The sequence below is a fragment of the Neomonachus schauinslandi genome, chromosome X (genome assembly GCF_002201575.2).
Source record: "Neomonachus schauinslandi chromosome X, ASM220157v2, whole genome shotgun sequence".
Taxonomy (NCBI): domain Eukaryota; kingdom Metazoa; phylum Chordata; class Mammalia; order Carnivora; family Phocidae; genus Neomonachus; species Neomonachus schauinslandi.
Genome location: NC_058419.1, coordinates 78,759,075 through 78,785,525, shown reverse-complemented (window position 1 = coordinate 78,785,525; position 26,451 = coordinate 78,759,075). Strand labels below are relative to the sequence as shown.

The window sequence follows — 26,451 nt, the reverse complement described above, 5'->3', positions numbered from 1 at the left end:
AGCCATTGGCTTGGAAAATGAGAGGGCCTGAATTTCCTGAGTTCTTGCAACCAGCAGGGCTTCGAGCCTGGAATTTTAATGGCCAACAGGCTTGGCTGGCTATAGCACAAAGGGCACTGCTTTGCTCCTAGAGAGAAGGCAGGCAAAATACATGTCAGCAGACAACATGGAACCAGTGATCTCAAGAGCACCTGGGGCATACAGTGGGGATATTATTTGCTCTTCTCAGTGCATGTCCCTGAGAGGCAGCATTCACAGAGATACCTCTCCAGAAGCAACAGAAGTGGCAGGTGCTATTTTCTTCACCCAGCCCTTAGCATAAACACAGAACCACCTACAGAAAGCAGCACAGTGCCCACTGACTGCCTAACTTGCATGTAAAAAGACCCACAACCACACAAACTGGTGGGAATGCCCTTTCAGTCACACTTGCCTCAGTCCCTGCCCAGCAGACCCATCCCCCAGAAAACCAGCACAGATACCTGCTCACAACACATCTCCTGACCAGAGAGTGCTGCAAGGCCTCAGTTCCAATAAAGGTGGTGAGAGATCTCATTTCACAAGCAGACCAAGCACACGTAGTTAAAACTCAACCACATCAAGGCAGGAGCCAAACACTACCCACAGTAGGCAAGGAGAGCCTCTGAAGATGACTGGCCTGAAGGATAGAGCAGACAAAATACAGCAGCAGTGTGCATGCTGCACACACCAGAGACACTCTCTGAAGTGCCAAGCACTCACACTACATGACCTCTTCATAGGGCCATTATTTTCAGGATCAGGAGACATAATAGGCTTTTCTAACACACAGAAGAGGGAAGAGACATTGATAGAGGAATTTACCCCAAAAGAAAGAAAAAGATAAGGCCAAATCCAGAGATCTAAGTGAAACAGATATAAGTAAAATGCTTGATTGGGGATTTAGAGGAATAATCATAAGGATACACACGGAGCTTGAGAAAAGTATACAAATAATCAGTGAGACACTTAGCACAGAGACCAAAGAGTTAAAAAAAATAATCAGAAATGAAGAGTGCAATAAATGAGATTAAAAACAAGTTTGATGCAATGAACAGCTGGATGGAAGAAGCAGAGGAATGAATTAGTGACCTAGAAAACAAAGTATGGAAAATAATGAAGTTCAACAAAAGAGAGGAAGAATTAATGCAACATGAGAATAGACTTAGGGAACTCAGTGACTCTGTTAAACATACTAACATTTCTATTATAGGAATCCCAGAAGAAGCACAGAGAGAAAAGGGGGCCAAAAATTTATTTGAAGAAATAATAGCTGAAAACTTCCCTAATTTGGGAAAAGAAACAGACATCTGGATCCAGGAGGCACAGAGAACTCCCATTAAAGTCAACAAAAGCAGGCGAACACAAAGACATATTGTAACTAAATTTGAAAAATATAGTGATGAAAAAAAAAATCTTAAAAGCAGCAAAACGAAAGAAGTCCTTAACATACATGGGAAAACCCATAAGAATAGCCAGGGATATCTCAACAGAAATGTGCTGAGCCAGAAAAGAGTGTAATGATATATTCAAAGTGCTGAATGGGAAAAATCTGCAGCCAAGAATACTCTATCCAGGAAGGCTATCATTCAGAATAGGAGGGAGAAAGAATTTCCCAGACAAAAACTGGATAGCACCATGCAAAAGAATGAAACTGGACCACTTTATTCCACCATACAATAAATAAATAAATAAATAAATGGATGAAAGACCTAAATGTGAGACAAGAAACCATTAAAATACTAGAGGAAAACACAGGCAGTAACCTCTTTGACATCGACCATAACAACTTCTTACTAGATATGTCTCTTGAGGCAAGGGAAAGAAAACCATAAATACACTATTGGGACTTCATCAAAATGAGAAGCTTCTGAACAGTGAAGGAAACAACCAACAAAACTAAAAGGCAACTTATGCAATGGGAGCAGATATTTGCAAATAACATCTGATAAAGGGTTGGTATCCAACATATATAAAGAATTTAAGAAACTCAACACCCAAAACACAAGTATTCCAGTAGAAAAGTGGCCTAGAACACATGAATAGACATTTTTGCAAAGAAAACATACAGATGCTCAACAGACATAGGAAAACATGCTCAACATCACTGATCATCAGGGAAATACAAATAAAAACTACAATGACGTATCACCTAACACCTGTCAGAATGGCTAAAATTAACAATGCAGGGAACAGGTGTTGGCCATAATGCAGAGAAAGGGGAACCCTCTTACAGTGTTGGTGGGAATGTAGACTGGTGCAGCCACTCTGCAAAATAGTATGGAGGTTTCTCAAAAAGTCAAAATTAGAACTACTCTATGATCCAGCAATTGCAGTACTAGGTATTTACCCACAGAATACAAAAATACAGATTCAGTGGGGTACGTGCACCCTGATGTTTATAACACCATTATCAACAATAGTTGAATTATGGAAAGACCCCAAATGTCCATTCACTGATGAATGGATAAAGAAGAAGTTTTATATATATATATATAAAATATACATATATATATACACATATACACATACACATATACATATATATATCTTATATATATAACGTATATATAATGGAATATTAATCATAATAAAGAATTAAATCTTTCCATTTGCAATGATGTGGATGGAGCTAGAGCATACTGTGAAATGAGAAATAACTCAGCCAGAGAAAAACAAATACCAATGACTTCACTCATATGTGGAATTTAAAAAACAAAGAAATGATCATAGGGGAAAAGGAGAGGCAAACCAAAAAAAACAGACTCTTAGCTATAGAGAACAAACCAATTGTTTCCAGAGGGCAGGTGGGTGGGAGGATGGGTTAAACTTGTGATGGGGATTAAGGAGTAAACTTGTGATGGGGATTAAGGAGTGAACTTGTGATGAACACCGGGTGTTGTATGTAAGTATAGAATCACTGAATTGTACACCTGAAACTAATATGCTATATATTAACTAACTTGAATTTAAATTAAAAAAAAAAAACAAGCCTTTGGAAATAGCTGCATGCTTAACACATGGAAAACAAACTGTGTATAAACTTTCTGTCAAGTAACATCAACTTTCATTAAGATATAAGTGTATGTAAAGTTATGTGTAGAAAGATATGAGAATAGCTGTATGCTTAACTCATTGGAACTACCATGTGTGTAATGCATCCTTCAACTAATGTCTTCTTTGAATAAGATATAGGTGTTTGTAAATGTATGTGTAGAAGCGTATGGAATATCCACATGTTTAACACTCTGAAACCACACTATATATAATCCCTCTTTCAAGTACCATCTTCTTTCATTAAAATTTTCTACCCATACCTGTAGAAGCATATGGGAATAGTCATATGCTTAACTCATTGACACTACACTATGTATAAATCATCGTTCAAGTAGCAACTTCCTTATTGATATATATGTGTTTATAAATGTATGTGTAGAAGCATGGGGGGAATACGCCTATTCTTACCTGAATGAAACCAAACGGTTTATAATGCAAGTTTCAAGTAACACCTTCTTTCATTAAGATATAAAGTATTTATAAACATGTTAGAAGCATATGGGAAGAGGCCTGTCCTTACCTCACAGAAACTATACTGTGTATTTTCCCTTGTTCAAATAACATCTTTCATTAATATATGTGAGCCTTGTGCTTAAACACATTGAAACTACACTGTGCTTAAACTGTCATTCAAGTATCATCTTCTTTCATTAATATAAACCACTAACAACTTATCCCTAACACTAACCCTAACCCCTAATCCTTAACCCTAAATTTAAACCTCTGGAGAGTTCTCTAAACTGCAAGATATCAGGCATATACCCTAACCCAGGCCATAAAACATAACTCTACATGAAAGAAGAAAAGAAGAAGAAGAAGAAAGAAGGAAGAAGAAGAAGAAGAAGAAGAAGAAGAAGAAGAAGAAGAAGAAGGAAGAAAGAAGGAAGAAGAAAGAAGAAAGAAGAAGAAGAAGAAGTAAGAAGAAGAAGGAAGAAGAAAGAAGAAGAAGAAGAAGAAGAAGAAGGACGAGGAGGAGGAGGAGGGAAGAGTGAGGAGGAGGAGAAGAGAAGGAAAAATAAGTGGTATATATGTATATATATACACAATGGAATATTGGTCAGCTATTAAAAAAAATTAAATCTTGCCATTACCAACAACCTGGATGGAGCTAGAGAGGTATATGCTAACCAAAATTAGACATGCACAGAAAGACAAGTAACATGTGATTTGGAATCTAATAAACGGCTGAGCAAAGGGGAAAAAAGAAAGAAAGAAAGGCAACATGAGAAACAGATCATCAACTATAGAGAACAAACTAATTGTTACCAAAGTGGAGGTGGGTAGGGGCATGGGTTAAATAGGTGATAAGGATTAAGGTGTTCACTTGTTCTAATGAGCATCTGGTATTGTATGGAAGCATTGAATCACTCTTTTTTACCCTGAAACAAATGTTACATATATGGTAACTAACTGGAATTTAAATAAAAACTTAAGAAAAAAAGAGTTTCCCAGAAAAATAGAACAAAAGCAGTTCGGGACTACTAAACCAGATGTGCAGGAAATATTGAAGGGGACTCACTGAGTGCAAAGGAGAGGCCAAAAGTGACAAAGACAAGAGAGTATCAGAGAAAATCTCCCAAAACAAGGACAAAACAAGTAACAAAGTGGCACTAAATACATACCTATCAATAATTACTTTGAACGTAAATGGATTAAATGCTCCAATCAAAAGACATAAGGTGTCAGAATGGATAAAAGAAAATAGACCCATCTATTTGCTGCCTACAAGAAACTCATTTTAGACCTAAAGACACCTGCAGACTGAAAATGAGGGGACAGAGAAATTTTATTACTCAAATGGCTGTCAAAAGAAAGCCAGAGTGTCGATACTTACATTAGACAAACTAGATTTAAAACAAAGACTTTAACAAGACACAAATAAGGGCAGTATATAATCATAAAGATGACAATCCGGCAAGAAGATAAAACAATTGTATAAACATTTATGCACCCAACATGGGAGCAACCAAATATATAAAATAATTAATAACAAATATAAAAGGACTAATTGATAATAATACAACAATAGTAGGGGACTTTATTTTTTTTAAGATTTTATTTATTTGACACAGAGAGAGAGAACAAGCACAAGCAGGGGGAGCAGCAGAGGAAGAGGGAGAAGCAGGCTCCCCACTGGGCAGGAAGCCAGACACAGGGCTTGATCCCAGGATGCCAGGAACATGACCTGAGCCGAAAGCAGATGCTTAACCAACTGAGCCACCCAGGCGCCCAAGTAAGGGACTTGAACACCCAACTACATCAATGAACAGAGGAACTAAACAGAAAATCAACAAAGAAACAATGGCTTTGAATGACACACTGTACCAGGTGGACTTACCAGATATATTCAGAAGATTCCATCCTAAAATAGCAGAGTACACATTCTTTTCAAGTGCACTTGGAACATTCTCTAGAATAGATCATATATTAGGTCACAAAAAAGACCTCAACAAATATGAAAAGATTTAAAATGTACCATACAACTTTTCTGATGACAATGCTATGAAACTAGAAGTCAACCATAAGAAAAAAATGTGGAGAGAACATAAATACATGGAGATTAAACAATATGCTACTAAACAATGAGTGAATCAACCAGAAAATCACAGAAGAAATTTAAAAATACATAGAAACAAATGAAAATGAAAACAATGGTCCAAAACCTTTGAGATGCAGCAAAAGCAGTTGTAAGGGGTAAGTATATAGTGATATAGGTCTATCTCAAGAAGCAAGAAAATCTCAAATAAACAACTCAACCTTACACCTAAAGAAGCTAGGATAAGAAAAACAAAGCCAAAGCCAGCAGAAGGAAGGAAATAAAGATTAGAGCAGATATAAATGATATACAAACTAAAAACTAAAATAAAATAATAAAACAGATCAATGAAACAAAGAGCTGGTTCTTTGAAAAATTAGTGAAATTGATAAACCTCTAGCCAGACCCATCAAAAAGTGAAAGGACCCAAATAAAAAAGAGGAGAAATAACAACCAACACCACAGAAATACAAACTATTATAAGAGAATATTATGAAAAACAATAAGCCCCAAAATTGGACAACCTGGAAGAAATGGATGAGATCTTAAGGTCATACAAACTACCAAAACTGAAAATTAAGAAATGACAACTTCAACAGAGCAATAGCCAGGATAAAAGTTGAATCAGTAATTGAAAAACTGCCAACAAACAAAACTCCAAGACAAGATGGCTACACAAGCGACTTCTACAAGACATTTAAGAAGAGTTAATAACTATTCTTCTCAAACTATTCAAAAAAATAGAAAAGGATGGAAAACTTCCAAATTCATTCTATGAGGCCTGCATTACCTTGTTACCAAAACCAGATAAAGACACCAATAAAAAACAAACAAACAAACAAAAGGAAGTACAGGCCAATATACATGATGAACACAGGTGCAAAAATTCTCAATAAAATACTAGCAAACCGAATCCAACATTACATTAAAAAATTCATTCACTACAGTCAAGTGGGATTTATTCCTGGCTTAAAATGGTGGTTCATATTCACAAATCAATCAACATGATACACCACATTAATAAAAGAAAAGATAAGATCTATATGATTATTTCAACAGGTGCAGAAAAACCATTTGACAAAGTACAACATCCATTCATGATAAAAGCCCTCAACAAAGTAGGGTTAGAGGGAGCATACCTCAACATAATAAAGACAATATACAAAATACCCACAGCTAATATCATCCTAAATGGGGAAAAACTGAAAGGTTTTCCTCTACTGTCAGGAAGAAGATATGAATGTCCACTAACACCACTGTTATTTAACATAATACTGTAAGTCCTAGCCACAGGAATCAGACAATGAAAAGAAATAAAAAACATCCAGATCAGCAAGGAGAAAGTAAAACTTTCATTATTTGCAGATAAATGTGATAACTCTATGTAGAAAACCTGAAAGTCTCCACCAAAAAATAGCTGTTAGAACTGATAAAGGAATTGGGCAAAGTCACAGGATAAAATCAATGTAGAGAAACTGTTGCATTTCTATACACCAATAATGAAGCAACAGAAAATTAACAAAACAATCCATTTACAATTGCACCAAAACCAATAAAATACATAAGAATAAATGTAACCAAAGAGGTGAAAGACCCGTACTGTGAAAACTATAAACACTCATGAAAGAAATTAAAGATGACAAAAAGAAATGAAAAGACATTCCATGGTCATGGATTAGAAGAACAAATATTGGTTTTTTTAAAAAGATTTTATTTATTTATTTGAGAGAGAAATAAAGAGACAGAGGGAGCATGAAGGGGGGAGGGTCAGAGGGAGACCACTCAGGGGGGAGTCTGATGCGGGACTCGATCCTTGGACTCCAAGATCATGACCTGAGCTGAAGGCAGTCACTTAACCAACTGAGCCATCCAGGCGCCCGGAAGAACAAATATTGTTAAAATGTCTATACTACCCAAGGAAATCTACACATTTAATGTAATTCATTATCAAAATACCAACAGCATTTTTCACAGAGTTAGAATAAACATTCCTAAAATTTGTATGGAACCACACAAGACCCTGAATGGCCAAAGTAACCTTGAAAAAAAAAAAGGTGGAGGCATCACAATTGTTTACTTCAAGTAATGTTACAAAGCATTAGTAATCAAAACATTACAGTACTGGCACAAAAATAGACATGTAGATCAATGAAACAGAATAGAAAAACCAGAATGAAAAGGAAAGAAAGAGGGGCGCCTGGGTGGCTCAGTCGTTAAGCGTCTGCCTTTGGCTCAGGTCATGGCCCAGGGTCCTGGGATCAAGCCCTGCGTCGGGCTTCCTGCTCAGTGGGAAGTCTGCTTCTCCCTCTCCCACTCCCCCTGCTTGTGTTCCCTCTCTCGCTGTGTCTCTCTCTGTCAAATAAATAAATAAAATCTTAAAAAAAAAAAAGGAAAGAAAGAAAGAAAGAAAACAAGAAATGAACACACAAATATATGGTCAATTAATCTTCAACACAGCAGGAAAGAATATCAATGGGAAAAGAATGTTTTTTCAACAAACGGTGTTGGGAAAAGTGGACAACAATATGGAAAAGAATAAAAGTGGACCACTTTCTTACACCACAAAAAATAAATTCAAAATGGATGAAAGACCAAAATGTGAAGCCTGAAACCATAAAAATCCTAGAGGAGAGCACAGAGAGTAACTTCTTTGACATTGGCCAACGGAACTTCTTTCTAGATATATCTTCTAACACAAGGAAACAAAAGCAAATATAAACTGTCAGAACTACATAAAAATCAAAAGCTTCTGCACAATGAAGGAAACAATCAACAAAACAGAAGGCAACCTGTGGAATGGGAGAAGATATTTGCAAATGACATCTGATAAGGGGTTAGTATCCAATATATATAAAGAACTTATAAAACTAATCATCCAAACAATGAATAATCCAATTAAAAAATGGGCAGAAGACATGAATAGACTTTTTTCCAAGGAAGACATACAGATGACCACCAGACACATGAAAACATGCTCAACATCACTCATCACCTTACTCCTGTCAAAATGGCTAAAATCAACAACACAGAAAAAAACAGGTGTTAACAAGGATGTGGAGAAAAAGGAACACTCATGCACTGTTGATGGGAATGCAAACTGGTGCAGCCACTCTGGAGAAACAGAATGTTTTCCAGAAAAATCTCAGTATGGAGGTTCCTCAGAAATTAAAAATAGAACTACCCTATGGCTAAGCAATAACACTACAAAAATACTAATTCAAATGAATATGTGCACTGTGATGTTTATAGCAGCATTGTCTACAATAGCCATACTATGGAGACAGCCCAAGTGTCCATTGGCTGATGAATGGATAAAGAAGATATAGTATATATATACAATGGAATATTACTCAGCTTTAAAATAGAATGAAATCTTGCCATTTGCTGTGATGTGGATGGAGCTAGAGGTTATTAAGCAAAGTCAGAGAAAGACAAATACCATATGATTTCACTCATATGGAATTTAAGAAACAAAACAAATGAACATAGGGAAAAAAGAGGGAGGCAAATGAAGAAACACACTCTCTTTTTAAAAAGATTTTATTTATTTGACAGAGAGAGAAAGAGTGCACAAGCAGGAGGAGCCACAGGCAGAGGGAGAGGGAGAAGCAGGCTCCCTGCTGAGCAGAGAGCCTGACACAGGGATTGATCCTAGGACCCTGGGATCATGACCTGAGCTGAAGGCAGACGCTTAACTGACTGAGCCACTCAGGCACCCCAAAGAAACACACTCTTGACTGTAGAGAACAAACTGATTGTTACCAGCCCATGGGGGGGTGATGGGTTAAATAGGTGATGGGGATTAAGGAGTGCACTTGTGATAACCACCAGGTGTTGTATGGAAGTGCTGAATCATTATATTGTATACCTGGGACTAACATTACACTGTATGTAAACTAAGTAAAATTTAAATAAAAAATTTAATAAATAGAATTGTATATATTTAATATATGCAATTTATTAATTTGATATATGTACACATTATGAAATATTCACCACAATCAAGCTAATTAACATATTCCTTACTTCATAGTTATTTTTTAGTAAGGTGAACACCTCTAAGTTCTACACTCTTAGCAAACTTCAAGTATACAGTACATTTTTAAATAAAGTCAAATTGTTTTATATTAGATGTCCAAGACTTATGTATCCTGCAAAACATACTTTGTACCCCTTAACAACTCACCAGCCCCTAGTAATCACAATTATTTTATTTTTTTTAAAGATTTTATTTATTTATTTGAGAGAGAGAATGAGACAGAGAGAGAGAGCATGAGATGGGGGAGGGTCAGAAGGAGAAGCAGCCTCCCTGCCCAGCAGGGAGCCTGATGCGGGACTCGATCCCGGGACTCCAGGATCATGACCTGAGCCGAAGGCAGTCGCTTAGCCAACTGAGCCACCCAGGCGCCCCACAATTATTTTTAATATATATTTTATTTTATTTTAAATTACAGTATGATTAGTATTCAGTGTTATATTAGTTTCAGGTGCACAATATAATGATTCAACAATAACATAGATCACACAGGTCTAACCACAACAAGGGCACTCCTTAACTCCCCTTACCTTTTACTCACCCAACCCCACCTCCACTCTGGTAACATCAGTTTGTTCTTTATAATTAAGAGTCTTGTTTTTTGGTTTGCCTCTCTCTCTTTTTCCCCCCTTTACTCATTTGTTTCATAAATTCCACATATGAATGAAATCATTTGGTATTTGTCTTTCTCTGACAGACCTATTTTGCTTAGCATAATACTCTCTAGCTCCATCCATGTCATTGCAAATGGAAAGATTTCATTTATTTTTATGGCTGAGTTATATATATATATTTTATTACTGATTCATTTTCTTTCCTGGTTATTAGGCTGCTCAAGTTTTTTATTTCTTCCTGTTTCAGTTTTGGTAGTTTATGTGTTTCTAGAAATTTATCCATTTCTTTCAGGTTGTCCAAATTGTTGGCATGTAGTTTTTCATAATATTCTCTTATAATGGCTTGTATTTCTGTGATATAGATTGTTATTTCTCTTCTCTATTTTGTGATTTTATTTATTTGCATCCTTTTCCTTTTCTTTTTGATAACTATGACTAAGGGTTTATCAATTTCATTATTTTTTTCAAAGACCCACCTCTTTGTTTTATCTCTTCTAATTTTTTTTTTTAGTTTCTAAAAACCTAAACTTCTAAAAAATTTAACTTTATTGTTTCTGCTCTAATCTTTATTATTTTGTTCCTTCTACTGCCTTTAAGCTTTGTTGTTCTTTTTCTGGCTTTTTTAGGTGTGGGGTTAGGTTGTTGGAGATTTTTTTTCTTCTTGAGATAGGCATGTATTGCTATATATTTCCCTCTTGGACCACTTTTGCTACATCCGCAATTTTGGGAGTGTTGTGTTTTCATTTTTATTTGCTTCCCTGTATTTTTTAAATTTCTTTTATTTTCTGGTTGACCCATTCATTCTTTAGTAGAATGTTGTGTAACCTTCTTGTATTTTTGGTCTTTCCAGATTTTTTAAAGATTTTATTTACTTACTTGAGAGAGTGGGGGGAAGGGGCAGAGGAAGAGGGACGAGCAGACTCCTTACTGAGCAGGGATCCCAACATGGGGCTTGATCCAAGGACCCTGGGATCATGACTTGAGCCAAAGGCAGACGCTTAACTGACTGAGATACCCAGACACCTCACGGTCTTTCCAGATTTTTTTATGATTTACCTTTAGTTTCAGACAGTTGTGGTTGGAAAAGGTCCATGGTATGATTTCAGTCTTTTTGTATTTGTTGAGGCCTGTTGTATAACCTAATGTGTAATCTATTCCACAGAATGTTCCCTGTGTGCATCAAAAGAATGTGTATTCTTCTGTTTTAGAAAGAAATGTTCTGAACATATCTGTTAAGACCACCTGGTCCAGTGTGTCATTCAAAGCCATTGATTCCTCATTGATTTTCTGTTTATTTGATATGCCCATTGATATAAGAGGGGTGATAAAAATGATTATTGCATTATTGTCAATTAGTTCTTTTATGTTTGTCATTAACTGTTTTATATACTGGGTGCTCCCATATTGGGTACATACATATTTCCACTTTTATACCTTCTGTTTGATTTACTCTATTTGATTGTATTTATTGTTTTCTTTGCCTCTTGTTACAGGCTTTGTTTTAAATCTAATTTGTCTGATATAAGTGTTGCTACTCTGGCTTTCTTTTGACCCTCATTTGTAAGAAAAATGTTTCTCTGTCCCCTCACTTTGAATCTGCAGGTGTTCTTAGGCCAAAAATGAGTCTCTTGTAAGCAGCATATAGATGGGTCTTGTTCTTTTTATTCATTCTGACATCCTATGTCTTTGATTGGAACATTTATTCCATTGACGTTCAAAGTAATTATTAATAGATATGTATTTAGTGCTATTTTATTACTTCCTTTGACATTGTTTCTGAAGATTTTCTCTGATGGATTCTTTTTTTTTAATTTTATAATGTAATGTTAATCACCATACATCACATCATTAGTTTTTGATGTAGTGTTCCATGATTCATTGTTTGCGTATAACACCCAGTGCTCCATTCAATACGTGCCCTCTTTAATACCCATCACCAGCCTAACCCATCGCCCCACACCCCTCCACTCTAGAACCCTCAGTTTGTTTCACAGAGCCCATAGTCTCTCATGGTTCGTCTCCCCCTGCGACTTCCCCCCTCTCATTTTTCCATTCCTACTATCTTCTCTTTTTTTTTAACATATAATATATTATTTGTTTTGTACATGTCTGTGATTCATCAATCTCAGAGCCCATAGTCTCTCATGGTTCGTCTCCCCCTGCGACTTCCCCCCTTTCATTTTTCCATTCCTACTATCTTCTCTTTTTTTTTAACATATAATATATTATTTGTTTTGTACATGTCTGTGATTCATCAATCTTACACAATTCACAGCACTCACCATAGCACATACCCTCGCCAATGTCTATCATCCAGCCACCCTATCCCACCCACCGCCCACCACTCCATCAACCCTGTTTGTTTCCTGAGATTAAGAATTCCTCATATCAGTGAGATCATATGATACATGTCTTTTTCTGATTGACTTATTTCGCATGGCATAATACCCTCTAATTCCATCCGCATCGTTGCAAATGGCAAGATTTCTGGGTTTTTGTTTTTGGGTTTTTTTGATGGCTACATAATATCCCATTGTATATATATATACCACATCTTCTTTATCCATTCATCTATTGATGGACATCTTGGCTCTTTCTATAGTTTAGCTATTGTGGACATTGCTGCTATAAACATTGGGATGGATGTACCCCTTCAGATCACTACATTTGTATCTTTGGGGTAAATACCCAGGAGTGCAATTGCTGGGTCATAGGATAGCTCTATTTCCAACTTTTTGAGGAACCTCCATAGTGTTTTCCAGAGTGGCTGCACCAGCTTGCATTCCCACCAACAGTGTAGGAGGGTTCCCCTTTCTCCGCATCCTCGCCAACATCTATCATTTCCTGACTTGTTCATTTTAGCCATTCTGACTGGTGTGAGGTGGTATCTCATTGAGGTTTTGATTTGGATTTCCCTGATGCCGAGCGATGTTGAGCACTTTTTCATGTGTCTGTTGGACATTTGGATGTCTTCTTTGCAGAAATGTCCGTTCATGTCTTCTGACCATTTCTTGATTGGATTATTTGTTCTCTGGCTATTGAGTTTAATAAGTTCTTTATAGATTTTGGATACTAGCCCTTTATCTGATATGTCATTTGCAAATATCTTCTCCCATTCTGTCGGTTGTCTTTTGGTTTTCTTGACTGTTTCATTTGCTGTGCAGAAGCTTTTTATCTTGATGAAGTCCCAATAGTTCATTTTTGCCCTCGCTTTCGTTGCCTTTTGCGATGTTTCTAGGGAGAAGTTGCTGCAGCTGAGGTCAAAGAGGTTGCTGCCTGTGCTCTCCTTTAGGATTTTGATGGACTCCTGTCTCACATTTAGGTCTTTCATCCATTTTGAGTCTATTTTTTTTAAGATTTTTTATTTATTTATTTGACAGAGAGAGAGATAGTGAGAGCAGGAACACAAGCAGGGGGAGTGGGAGAGGGAGAAGCAGGATTCCTGCCGAGCAGGGAGCCCAATGCAGGACTTGATCCCAGGACCCTGGGATCATGACCTGAGCCGAAGTCAGAAGCTTAATGACTGAGCAACCCAGGCGCCGCATTTTGAGTCTATTTTTGTGCATGGTGTAGGGAAATGGTCTAGTTTCATTCTTCTGCATGTGGCTATCCAATTCTCCCAACACCATTTGTTGAAGAGACTGTCTTTTTTCCATTGGACATTCTTTACTGCTTTGTCAAAGATTAGTTGACCATAGAGTTGAGGGTCCATTTCTGGGCTCTCTATTCTGTTCCATTGATCTATGTGTCTGTTTTTGTGCCAGTACCATACTGTCTTGATGATTACACCTTTGTAATAGAGCTTGAAGTCCAGAATTGTGATGCCAACAGCTTTGCTTTTCTTTTTCAACATTCCTGTGGCTATCTGGGGTCTTTTCTGGTTCCATATAAATTTTAGAATTATTTGTTACATTTCTTTGAAAACAGTTAATGGTATTTTGATAGGGATTGCATTAAATGTGTAGATTTCTCTAGGTAGCATAGACATTTTCACAATATTTGTTCTTCCAATCCATGACCATGGAATGTTTTTCCATTTCTCTGTGTCGTCCTCAATTTCTTTCATGAGCATTTTATAGTTTTCTGACTACGGATTCTTTGCCTCTTTAGTTAGATTTTTTTCCTAGGTATCTTATGGTTTTGGGTACAATTGTAGATGGGATCAACTCCTTAATTTCTGTTTCTTCTGTCTTGTTACTGGTGTATATAAATGCAACTGATTTATGCATTGATTTTATATCCTGCCACTTTACTGAATTCCTATATGAGTTCTAGCAGTTTTGGGGTGGTGTCTTGGGTTTTCCACATAAAGTATCAAATCTGCAAAGAGTGAGAGTTTCACTTCTTTGCTGATTTGGATGCCTTTTACTTCTTTTTGTTGTCTGATTGCTGTGGCTAGGACTTCTAGTACTATGTTGAATAGCAGTGGTGATGGTGGACATCCCTGCCGCATTCCTGACCTTAGGGGGAAAGCTCTCAGTTTTTCCCCATTGAGAATGATATTCACTGTGGGTTTTTCATAGATGGCTTTTATGATATTGATGTATGTACTCTCTGTGCCTACACTCTGAAGCGTTTTAATCAAGAAAGGATGCTGTACTTTGTCAAATGCTTTTTCTGCATCTATTGAGAGGATCATATGGTTCTTGTTCTTTCTTTTATTAATGTATTGTATCACATTGATTGATTTGCCGATGTTGAACCAAACTTGCAGCCCAGGAATAAATCCCACTTGGTCGTGGTGAATAATCCTTTTCATGTACAGTTGGATCCTATTGGCTAGTATTTTGGTGAGAATTTTTGCATCCATGCTCATCAGGGATATTGGTCTGTAACTTTCGTTTTTTGATGGGGTCTTTGTCTGATTTTGGTATCAAGGTAATGCTGGCCTCATAAAACGAGTTTGGAAATTTTCCTTCCATTTCTATTTTTTGGAAGAGTTTCAGAAGAATAGGTATTAATTATTCTTTAAATGTTTGACAGAATTCCCCTGGGAAGCCATCTGGCCCTGGGATCTTGTTTTTTGGAAGATTTTTGATTACTGCTTCAATTTCCTTAGTGGTTATAGGTCTGTTCAGGTTTTCTATTTCTTCCTGGTTCCGTTTTGGTAGGTGATACATCTCTAGGAATGTATCCATTTCTTCCAGATTATCTAATTTGCTGGCATATAGTTGCTCATAACATATTCTTATAATTGTTTGTATATCTTTGATGTTGGTTGTGATCTCTCCTCTTTCATTCATGATTTTGTTGATTAGGCTCCTTTCTCTTTTCTTTTTGATAAGTCTGGCCAGGGGTTTATCAATCTTATTAATTCTTTCAAAGAAGCAGCTGCTAGTTTTGTTGATCTGTTCTAATGTTCTTTTGGTTTCTACTTCATTGATTTCTGCTCTGATCCTTATTATTTCTCTTCTCCTGCTGGGTTTAGGCTTTATTTGCTGTTCTTTCTCTAGCTCCTTTAGGTGTAGGGTTAGGTTGTGTACTTGAGACCTTTCTTGTTTCTTGAGAAAAGCTTGTATTGCTATATACTTTCCTCTTAGGACTGCCTTTGCTGCATCCCAAAGATTTTGAACAGTTCTGTTTTCATTTTCATTGGTTTCCATGAACTTTTTAAATTCTTCTTTAATTTCCTGGTGGACCCATTCATTCTTTAGTTGGATGCTCTTTAGCCTCCATGTATTTGAGTTCTTTCCGACTTTCCTCTTGTGACTCAGTTCTAGTTTCAAAGTATTGTGGTCTGAAAATATGCAGGGAATGATCCCAACCTTTTGGTACCGGTTGAGACCTGATTTGTGACCTAGGATGTGATCGATTCTGGAGAATGTTCCATGGGCACTAGAGAAAATGTGTATTCTGTTGCTTTGGGGTGGAATGTTCTGAATATATCTGTGAAGTCTATTTGGTCCAGTGTGTCATTTAAAGTCTTCATATCCTTGTTGATCTTTTGCTTAGATGATCTGTCCATTTCAGTGATGGGGGTGTTAAAGTCCCCCACTATTATTGTATTGTTGTTGATGTGTTTCTTTGCTTTTGTTATTAATTGATTTATATAATTGGCTGCTCCCATGTTAGGTGCATAGATATTTACAATTGTTAGATCTTCTTGTTGGATAGACCCTTTAAGTAAGATATAGTGTCCTTCCTCATTTCTTATATAGTCTTTAGTTTAAAATCTAATTGTTCTGATATAAGTATTGTTACCCCAGCTTTCGTTTGAAGTCCATTAGCATGGTAAATCGTTTTCCACCCCCTCACTTTCAATCTGGAGGTGTGTTTGGGTCTAAAATGAGTCTCTTGCAGACAGCGTATCGATGGGTCTTGTTTTTTAATCCAGTTTGATAGCCCATGTCTTCTGATTGGGGCATTTAGCCCATTTACATTCAGGGTAACTATTGAAAGATAGGAATTTAGTGCCATTGTATTGCCTGTAAGGTCACCATTACTGTATATTGTCTGTGTTCCTTTCTGGTCTATGTTACTTTTAGGTTCTTTCTTTGCTTAGAGGACCCCTTTCAATATTTCTTGTAAGGCTGGTTTTGTGTTTGCAAATTCTTTTAGTTTTTGTTTGTCCTGGAAGCTTTTTATCTCTCCTTCTATTTTCAATGGCAGCCTAGCTGGATATAATATTCTTGGCTGCATATTTTTCTCATTTACTGCTCTAAATATATCATGCCACTCTTTTCTGGCCTGCCACATCTCTGTGGATAGGTCTGTTGCCAATCTAATGTTTCTACCATTGTAGGTTATAGACTTCTTATCCCGAGCTGCTTTCAGGATTTTCTCTTTGTCTCTGAGACTCGTAAGTTTTACTATTAGATGTCGGATGTTGTCCTATTTTTATTGATTTTGAGGGGGGTTCTCTGTGCCTCCTGGATTTTGATGCCTGTTTCTTTCCTGAAATTAGGGAAGTTCTGTGCTATAATTTGCTCCAATATACCTTCTGACCCCTCTCTCTTTCTTCTTCTTCTGGGATCCCAATTATTCTAATATTATTTTGTCTTATGGTATCACTTATCTCTCGAATTCTGTCCTCATGATCCAGTAGTTGTTTATCTCTTTTTTGCAGCTTCTTTATTCTCCATCATTTGGTCTTCTATATCACTAATTCTCTCTTCTCCCTCATTTATCCTAGCAATTAGAGCCTCCATTTTTTATTGCACCTCATTAATACCCTTTTTTATTTCAACTTGGTTAGATTTTAGTTCTTTTATTTCTCCAGAAAGGGTTTCTTTAGTATCTTCCATGCTTTTTTAAGCCCAGCTAGTATCTTTATAATCGTCATTCTGAACTCTAGTTCTGACATCTTACTAATGTACATATTGATTAGGTCCCTAGCAGTTGGTCCTGCCTCTTGTTCTTTTTTTTTTTGAGGTGATTTTTTCCATCTTGTCATTTTGTCCATAGGAGAATAGTTGAATGAGAGAACAAAATGCTAACAGGGTAACAACGACCCCAGAAAAATATACACTGAACAAATCAGGAGAGACCTGAAACCAGGGGAAAAGAAAGGGAAAGAAAGAAAAAAGAAAAAGAAAAAGAACAAAAAAAGAATGTGATCAGATATGATCAGGCTGGTGCATAGATCAGTGCCACACACTAGATTTTGGGTGTATTTTGGTCTGTTAGAAGAAACTGCCTCCCAATATTTTAAAGAAAGAAAAGCTTATATATGTACAAAAATAAGGGTAAATATGATGAAGGGATGGATTATGACTGTAAAGATGAAAATTACAAAAGTTTTTATAGAAGGAATTGATAAGTTGGTTGAAAAAAGAAAGAAGAGAAATTAAAGAAAAAAAAGGGAGACTATGTGATCAAGCAAGAGACTAGAACAAAGCCATACACTAGCGATTTAGGGTATATGTTGGTCTGTTAGAAGAAACTGTATCCCAAAATTTTAAAGAGAGAACAACTTATATATATATACCAAAAATAAGGTTAACTACAATGAAGAGATAGAATATGACTCTAAAAATGAAAAATAAAAAAGATTTTTTAAAAAGGGATTGATAAGGTGTTCACTGAAAAAAGGAAAAAGAAAAATTAAAAAAATAGGAAAAAAGAAAATTAAAAAAAATTAACTCCTTATAATACAAATGTCTGATGGAGTCACTGACTTCCTTATGTCTATTCCCATGTTGCATAATTCTTCCTTCACTCTTTTGGTCAGCTTAATTACTTTCCATTACTTTGTATTTTAGGTTTATAATTCGTTCCACTGCTTCTTCCAGTCTTTTCTCCCTTGCATCATGTTTATATCTAATTTCATTGCACATTTCATCTCTGACTGATTCTTTAAGTCTTTTATCTCTGTGGTAGTGGGTCTCACTGATGTCTTGTATACTTTTCTCAAGCTCAGTGTATATCCTTATGATTGTTGCTGTAAATTCTCCATCAGGCATATTACTTATATCTGTTTCACCTAGCTCTCTGCCTGTGGCCTCAACTTGTTCCTTCATTTGAAATAAATTCCTCTGTCTTTGCATTTTATCTAATGCTTCTGTCTTTCCTGTGTTAGAAAAGCCAGTCATGTTTCCTGTTTCTCAAAATATGTAGAGGTCGTGTAATGCCCAGGGCCTTGCACTTCAGGAGTGTCTGGTGTGTGTTGCATGTATTCTGCTGTTGAGTTTTGGCTGCTCTATCCTTCAGGTCAATTGTCTGTACAGGCTCTTCTTGCTTACTGTGGAAAAATGTTTGGTCCCTGGCCTGAATCTGGTGAGTTTTAACTTGATATGTTCTGGTCTGCTTATGAAATGAGACCTGTCATTGCTTCCACCAGAACTGAGGCCATGCAGAGATCTCTGGTTAGGAAACATGGTGTGGGCAGGGGTTTGTGCAGGTGTTCTGGGTGGGTTGGGGTTCGCTGCACTGGCTCTCAGGCAAGCATGACTCTGAAGGGCTGTCCCACCAAAGTGTAGGAGTGTGAGGCCTGGTGTATGCAAGTTAGGCGGCCAGTGTTGGTACTGCACTGCTTCCCGCAGGTTGCTCTGTTTATGCTGAGGGGCAAAGGAGGGAAATGGCATCAGCCAACACCTTTTTCCCAGAGATGTCTCCGAGAATGCTGCCTCAGGGACATACTCCAAGAAAAGTGAATTATCTCCTCCCCATGTGCTTCAGGCACTCTTCAGATCACTGTTTTCATGCTCTCTCTGAGTTATTTGCCTGCCTACTCTCCTGGAACAGTGCAGTACCTTCCGGGCTCTATACCATTCAAGCCTGCTGTCCTTTAAAACTCCATGCTTTAAGCTCCACTATTGCAAGAACTCATGAATTGCAGCCCTTCTCCTTTTCCAAGACAGTGTCTTTGAGAAACACTCTTGCATGTTCCCCTGTGTGCTCCTCTCTCTTTCTCACCCTCTCTGAAACTATGGTACCTCCCCTCCACAGCCCCTGGGATCCATTTCTCCCCTAAACCATGTCTCCACACTTCCTACCTTCTTTGATGTGGCCTCTTCTCTCCCTTTATTTGTGGAGTTTTTCTCCACAATAAAAGTCAGTCTTCAGGTCTATTTCTGGATATTTAGGATGATTCAATAGTTATCTGATTGTGTTCATGGGATGAGGTGAGCCTAGAGTCGTCCTAATCCACTGCTATCTTTCCCCAACTTATCATTGGGTCTTGATATATGGTTACCATTAGGTTTGTGTATAACATCTTCTGCATATAGTAGTCTATATTAAGTGGATTGTCATTTAAGTTTGAACCCATTTTTCACTCCTTTCCTCCCCGTTTTAGGTACATGTTATCATATTTTACATCCGTTTATTTTGTCAGTTTGTTGGCTCATTTTTACAAAAATATTCATTGTTATTGCTTTTGTATTTCTTACCTTCAGGCTGTCACTTTGGGTCTGTCCTTTCCACTCAAATTATCCCTTTTAATATCTCTTGCAGGGTTAGTTTAGTGGTCAGGAACTTCTTTAGTTTTTGTCTGGGAAACTCTTTATCTCTCTTTCTATTCCAAATGATAGCCTTCCTGGATATAGTGTCCTTGTCCCTTCCTGGATATAGTGTCTTTGTCTGCAGATTTTTCCCATCAGCAGTTTGAATATATCATGCCTTCTGACTTGCAAAGATTCTGTTGAAAAATCTTCTGTGAGCCTTATGGGTTTTCCCTTGACGCTTACTGTCTTCTTTTGTTTCGCTGCTTTAAAAGTGTTTCTTTATAACTAAATTTTGCTAATTTAATTACTATTTGTCTTGGTGTCGGTCTGCCTTTATCAATTTTGGTGGGAGTTCCCTGTGCCACCTTGATCTGGATATCTGTTTCCTTCCCCAGATTAGGGAATTTTTCAGCTGTTATTTCTTCAAGTAAATTTTCTGCCCCTTTCTTTCTCTTCTTCTTCTGGGAACTCCTATTATATGAATGAGGTAGTCACTAAGTTCTCTATGTCTATTCTCATTTTGCATAATTCCTTTTGCTCTCTTTTGTTCAGCTTGATTACTTTCCATTACTCTGTATTCTAGGTCACTATTTTGTTCCTCTGCTTCTTCCAGCCTGCTGTTCATTCCATCAAGTGTGCTTCTCATTTCATGTATTGAGCCTTTTATCTCTGCTGTGTTATTCCTTCTCTCTGTTCTTTGTGTTATGGGTCTCACTCATGTCTTCCACTCTTTTATTAAGCCCAGTGAATATCCTTATGATCATTACTTTAAATTCTCTATCAAGCATGCTACTTATATCTGTTTTGCTTAGATCTCTGGCTGTGGCCTTTTCCTGTTCTTTCATTTGGGATAAATTTCTCTATCTTCTCATTTTGTCTATGTCTCTGTGTCTGTTTCTCTGTGTTAGGAAAGTCAGCTATGTCTCCTGTTCTTGATGGTAATGGCCTTATGAAGAACAGGTACTGTAGTGCCCTCTTCTGTGGTGTCCCCTGTTCCCCCGGTCCTCACACTTTCCAGAGTGTCTCCATTGTGTGCTGTGTGTGCTCTGTTGTTTGTCCTGGCCACTTTATCCTTCAGGCCAGTTGTCTGTAGAAGCTCTCTTACCTGTTGTGGGGAATGTTTGGTCCATGGCCTGAATGTGGTGCTTTTTAACTAGCTGTGCTCTGGACTGTTTGTGAAATGAGACCTATCACCACTGCTGCTGGAACCGAGTCTTTGCAAAACTCATGAGATGGGAGACACAATGTAAGTAGGGTTTTGAGGCAGTCTTCTGGGGGAGGGGTCCACTGTGCTGGGACTGAGGCAAGCTAGACTGAGAAGGGTGGTTCCAACAGAGCATGGGGTGGTGGGGCTTGGTGCAAGCTGGTTAAGTAGGGAGTGTAAGCACTGTGCTGGTTCCCACAGGTGCTCTTGTGCTTATGCTGAGGGGCAGGGGAAGAAAATGGCACCAACCAGTTCCTTTGTTCCCAGAGGGATCTCTCCATAAACACTACCACTCTGGGATAGGCTCTGAGATGAGTGAATAACCTCCCTACTCTGTGCCCTAGGCACTCTTCCAGTTGCTGTTTCCATGTTGTATGTCCATTGGTTGTTTGCCTGCCCTCTCTCTAGGAGCAGCCCCAGTGCCCTCCAGGTTCTAGCCCATCAAAGCCCACTGACATTTAAAACTCCAGGTTTTAAGCCCTGCTGGTTGCAAGCTCATGAAATTCAACCCCTCTTGCTTTCCAAGCCAACTGCTGTGGGGATTTTTTTCTCTGTGTGTTCCCCTGTGTGTTAGCTTGACTCTTGCCTTTCTCCATAGCCATGGATCCCTCTCTACTACAACAGCCACAATCAGTTTCTCTCCCAAACTCTCTTTTCACTTCTTACATTCTTCAGTGTGGCCTCTTCTCTACCTTTAGTTATGGACTTTGTTCTGCCAGTCTTCAGGTCAATTTCTAGAGTATTTAGGATGATTTGATAGTTATCTAGTTGCATTCATGGGACAAAGTGAGCCTAAGGTCCTCCTACTTCATCACCAACTTCCAACCATCAATCTCCCTGTGCCTATTTTAAAATTTTTATTATAAGATACAACAGCATGATTTTTAAAACATTCAAACAATACAGAAAGGTGGGGAAAAAGGAAGTTATTTTCCTACTACTCTCATCCTCACTTTCCATATATTCATTCACTGTTAATCATTTCTCAAAATTTACACTTAAGTATATTGATATTGCCTTTATTCTGAGTACATACATATGTGGTATATGATCTATACAACATAATGGGGTCATACTGTGTTAATGTTTTTTATATTACTTTTCATTTAGCTTTCTATCTGGAGCAGACATATTTCATATATAAACCCAATGTGACCTAAACATACCAAGCATAGAGGTATTTCAAAAAGTTTGATGAACTTCTTCTAACTCCATTCCATACCCTTGAGTGTCTAACCTTACACAGAAGAAGGCCTGTAGCCTTAGTGGTAGGCCCATTCTAGTGAATCACATTCTCTCTGTGTGTATGGTTTTATTTTTGAGTATTTATTAGGAGCTATTAGAAAAGGTAATGGTTACTATAATATGGTATAGTGGAAAGTGTCAGAAACCTGGGTTTGGATCCAAGCTTTATTGCTTATTGTGATTAAAAAAAATGTTTCAAACATCCTTTGAGGTATTTTTATCCCCCTTTAGAGATGAGAAAACAGATTGGACCAGGGAGAAGTGACTTATTTAAGATCACACAGCTAGTATGTAGTAGAGCCAGAAGTCAAGCAAAGGCCTGTTTCAGCCAGCACCTACATGGTTTCCACTCTACCATCTTGGCTTCTCTTTAGTATTTCTGTAAGGGTAGAGAGCATTTCTTCCAAGTGATTGCCACAAGTTTTGACCGAAGCCTTGATAACGGGTTATATACTCTGTTCTCTTTCCAGTATCGAAACATCTCTTCTCTGACTCCCTTCATTTTGTCATATTCCCCTTTTTAGGAGAGAAGCCTTATAAATGTACCTGGGATGGCTGCTCCTGGAAATTTGCTCGTTCAGATGAACTTACCCGCCATTTTCGCAAGCACACAGGCATCAAGCCCTTCCGGTGCACAGACTGCAACCATAGCTTTTCTCGCTCTGACCACCTATCCCTGCACCGCAGGCGCCATGACACCATGTGAGCAGCATAGACTGCACTAGAAGAGCTGCACTGGTCTTTTTTTGTGCATGTACATGCATGCTCAATGAGATCATAACCATCTTTTCCTCTTTGACTTTAGCTTGCCTTGGGAATTGAGTAGGAGCAGCTCACTAAGCCAGGTTGATGAGACTGTAGGAAAAGATAGAAGGTCTCCCATGGGGGTTCTTCATAATCCACTTTCACCTCTCCACTGTCCAGTCTCCAGTTTTTACAGCCTCCTATGGGTTGAATTCCAGTGCAGCACCCATAGTTGCCCACCACTCTCCCACCCAACTTTTGCTCTGAGATAAGACATATCTTTACAAAAACAAAACAGGAATCAAACTCAAAGCTGTGACCAAACACACTGCTTCTCATTCCATTTTTTTTCCTATTTTCTAGAATTCTTATCCTTTTTTTTTTTTTAAATCAGTACTTAAAAGTGGTTGGTAGTGTCTTAAAATGACTATTTTTTTTAAGTTCCTAAAAAAGAAAAAGGCATAATAATTTAGTTGGTTGGTAAGATTTATAGGGATGTGAGTCCTGAATACAGGGCATATTCCCAGTGAATAAGCTGAGTCCCTTACCAAACAAAGGTTTTGTAAATCCAATCCTACTTGTTCTTATAGTTTAGTTTTCAGACAGTGCTGGTGCTTCTTCTCAAGTCCAGCAAAAGGTATGAAATGATCTTCTACTTCTACTTCTTCTCCTCTTCTTCTTCCTCCTCCTTCAGGATAAAGATTTGGCTGCACAGTGGCCTTCTCTATTAGGTTAAATTTGAACAAATATTCAAAGCACACAGTGACATGCGAGTAGGGAGAAAAGTGTTCCAATATGTTGGGTAGGGATAAGAACAAGCAAAACCAGGACCATTCTGAAAACAAATAGAGGGAGACTTTCATTTGGATAAGATATCAAAAGTGCTGTAATCACAGACCTCATTCAAATGGCAGCCTGTTGAGACAGTGTCTTGAAGGGTTGCACTGTACTGTTTATTCTTTTGTTTATATAAAGCAACTGTTACGAGCATGTTGCATGATGAGAAATCACACACTGGGGCCATGTTATACAGAGGTGAGGGGTTGGAAGAAAAAAAAAATGTGTTCATTCCATGGCATTAGCATGAATTCCTGTATTTCAAATAAAATATAAAAGGATTTTAGGGAGAACTGACACAAAAAGCCATTTGATGTTCTGCAAGTGCTATGAACACTTAACCATTTCATTAGCCATTATGTCAGGTTACATAATATACACATTTGGTTACCCAATTGGACTGTTTCATAACAGTCTCTGAGACATAAAACCTTCTGTTCCAGGCCCTGGACCTCAGATCTACCTCCACATGGCATACTTCCTCTACCTGGGGTCAGGGAGGGCTTTGCATCACTTAGTTTTAAATTCAGGCTCTCTTCTAAAGTTTGTCTTCATATTGAACCCCTTTTCCTTGGCAGATATTCAACCAGTCCCTGCATGAATACTTTAGGTTGCTACCTCCCAAGATCATCCATTCTGACTAAATCAAGAAATTCTAACACCAAGAAGGGATCTTATTAATGACTCTGTCCTACCCATCATTCATATTTTACAGATGAGACAAATATGGGTCGGATTCTTTCCCCAGATATTTCATTGAGGCCTTATAGATCTGCACACCCATTCTCCCAGGTCACATTGTAAAACTAAATTAAAGAAAATTTTACATGATTTGTTGCAGTATTTCTCCAATTTTATGTGTTATGCTTCAGAAAACTTTAGACCACTCACAGTATATCATTTACAGTTGATTAAATAGTAAATAAAATGTGCTTATGGTCATTGATACATAACATTAGGCACACAATTTTTCTATTCAAACACTTTCTATAATATCTCAGATGTGATTTACCTCATTTCAACTTACAGTGTCTTTCCAGACCACAAACCCTCATAAATTCAAGGGCTGTGTATTTTTCAAAATGACATGTGGATTTTTATTATTATTGTTATTTTGATATAGGCTTTCCCCTGACTTCTGGTGTGCAAGTTCCACACTATAAACTAATTGATAAAGCACTAGGAAATATCTAGGAATTACTAATTCAGTGGGATACAGGTACACTGATGTTTATAGCAACATTATCTACAACACTATCTACAATAGTTTATAGCAACATTATCTACAATAGCTGAAGTTTCCATCAACTGATGAATGAATAAAGAAGATGTGGCATATAAATATACAGTGGAATATTACTGAGCAAATGAAATCTTGCCATTTGCAACAACATGGATGGAACTAGAGAGTATTATGCTATGTGAAATAGTCAGAGAAAGACAAATACCATATGATTTCACTTGCATGTGAAATTTAAAAAACAAAGGAATAAGGGAAAAATAAGAAAGAAAGTGACAGAGGGGAGAGAGAGAGAGAGAGAAGTGGACTGTGAATTATAGAGAACAAATGATGTTGACCAGAGGTGAGGGTCATGAAGGAATGGGTTAAATAAGTGATGGGGATTTGAGGAGTGCACTTTCATGAACAGCACAGGGTGATGTATGGAAGTTTTGAATTACTATATTGTTCACCTGAAACTAATATAACACTGTATGTTCTAACTGGAATTAAAACAAAAACTTAAAAAATGAAAAAAAATCACTATCCAATGACATAGGAACTGAACATATAGGCAACAACATATTCATCAGGGAAGTTATTGATACTAAAGTTAACAAAGACTGGAAGCAACACAAATATCTATTGAGAAGGGACTGGTGAAATAAATCTTAGTGCTCCCATATAATGGAGTATTCTGCAGCCTTTTTACAAAACCAAGGCCTTACTTTGTGTACCATCATCATGTATTATTTCCTACTATGTATGAAAAAATTATATGCATAAAATATTTGTTAAAATTATATAAAGAAATAATAATAAGCATTAATAATAGTACTTGATATTATCAGCCAAGTTCTGTTCTAATCATGTTTATTTATATTATCTAATTAGGAACATAGGTTAGGATGATTGCAGAGTAGGAGGATCTTGTACTCACACTGTCCGATACATACTGAGATAACAGCCACATCAGTGTAACTAACGCTGAAAATGACGTGAATACTAGCAGAATAGACTTTCCACAGTTTTATAGAGACAAAACCACATCAAGAAG

At 37.4% G+C, this 26,451-nt stretch overlaps 1 protein-coding gene across 1 annotated transcript in view; it reads left to right on the top strand.

Moving 5' to 3' along the window:
* Window positions 1–23,377, top strand: part of KLF8 (Kruppel like factor 8) — a 138,660-nt gene extending 115,283 nt beyond the window's left edge. The window contains exon 6 of the mRNA XM_021701423.1: window positions 23,119–23,377. Within this exon, the coding sequence (XP_021557098.1) occupies window positions 23,119–23,300 (182 nt within the window). The 3' untranslated portion in view covers window positions 23,301–23,377. The remainder of the gene's footprint in view (window positions 1–23,118) is intronic.
* Window positions 23,378–26,451: the final 3,074 nt, after the last annotated feature.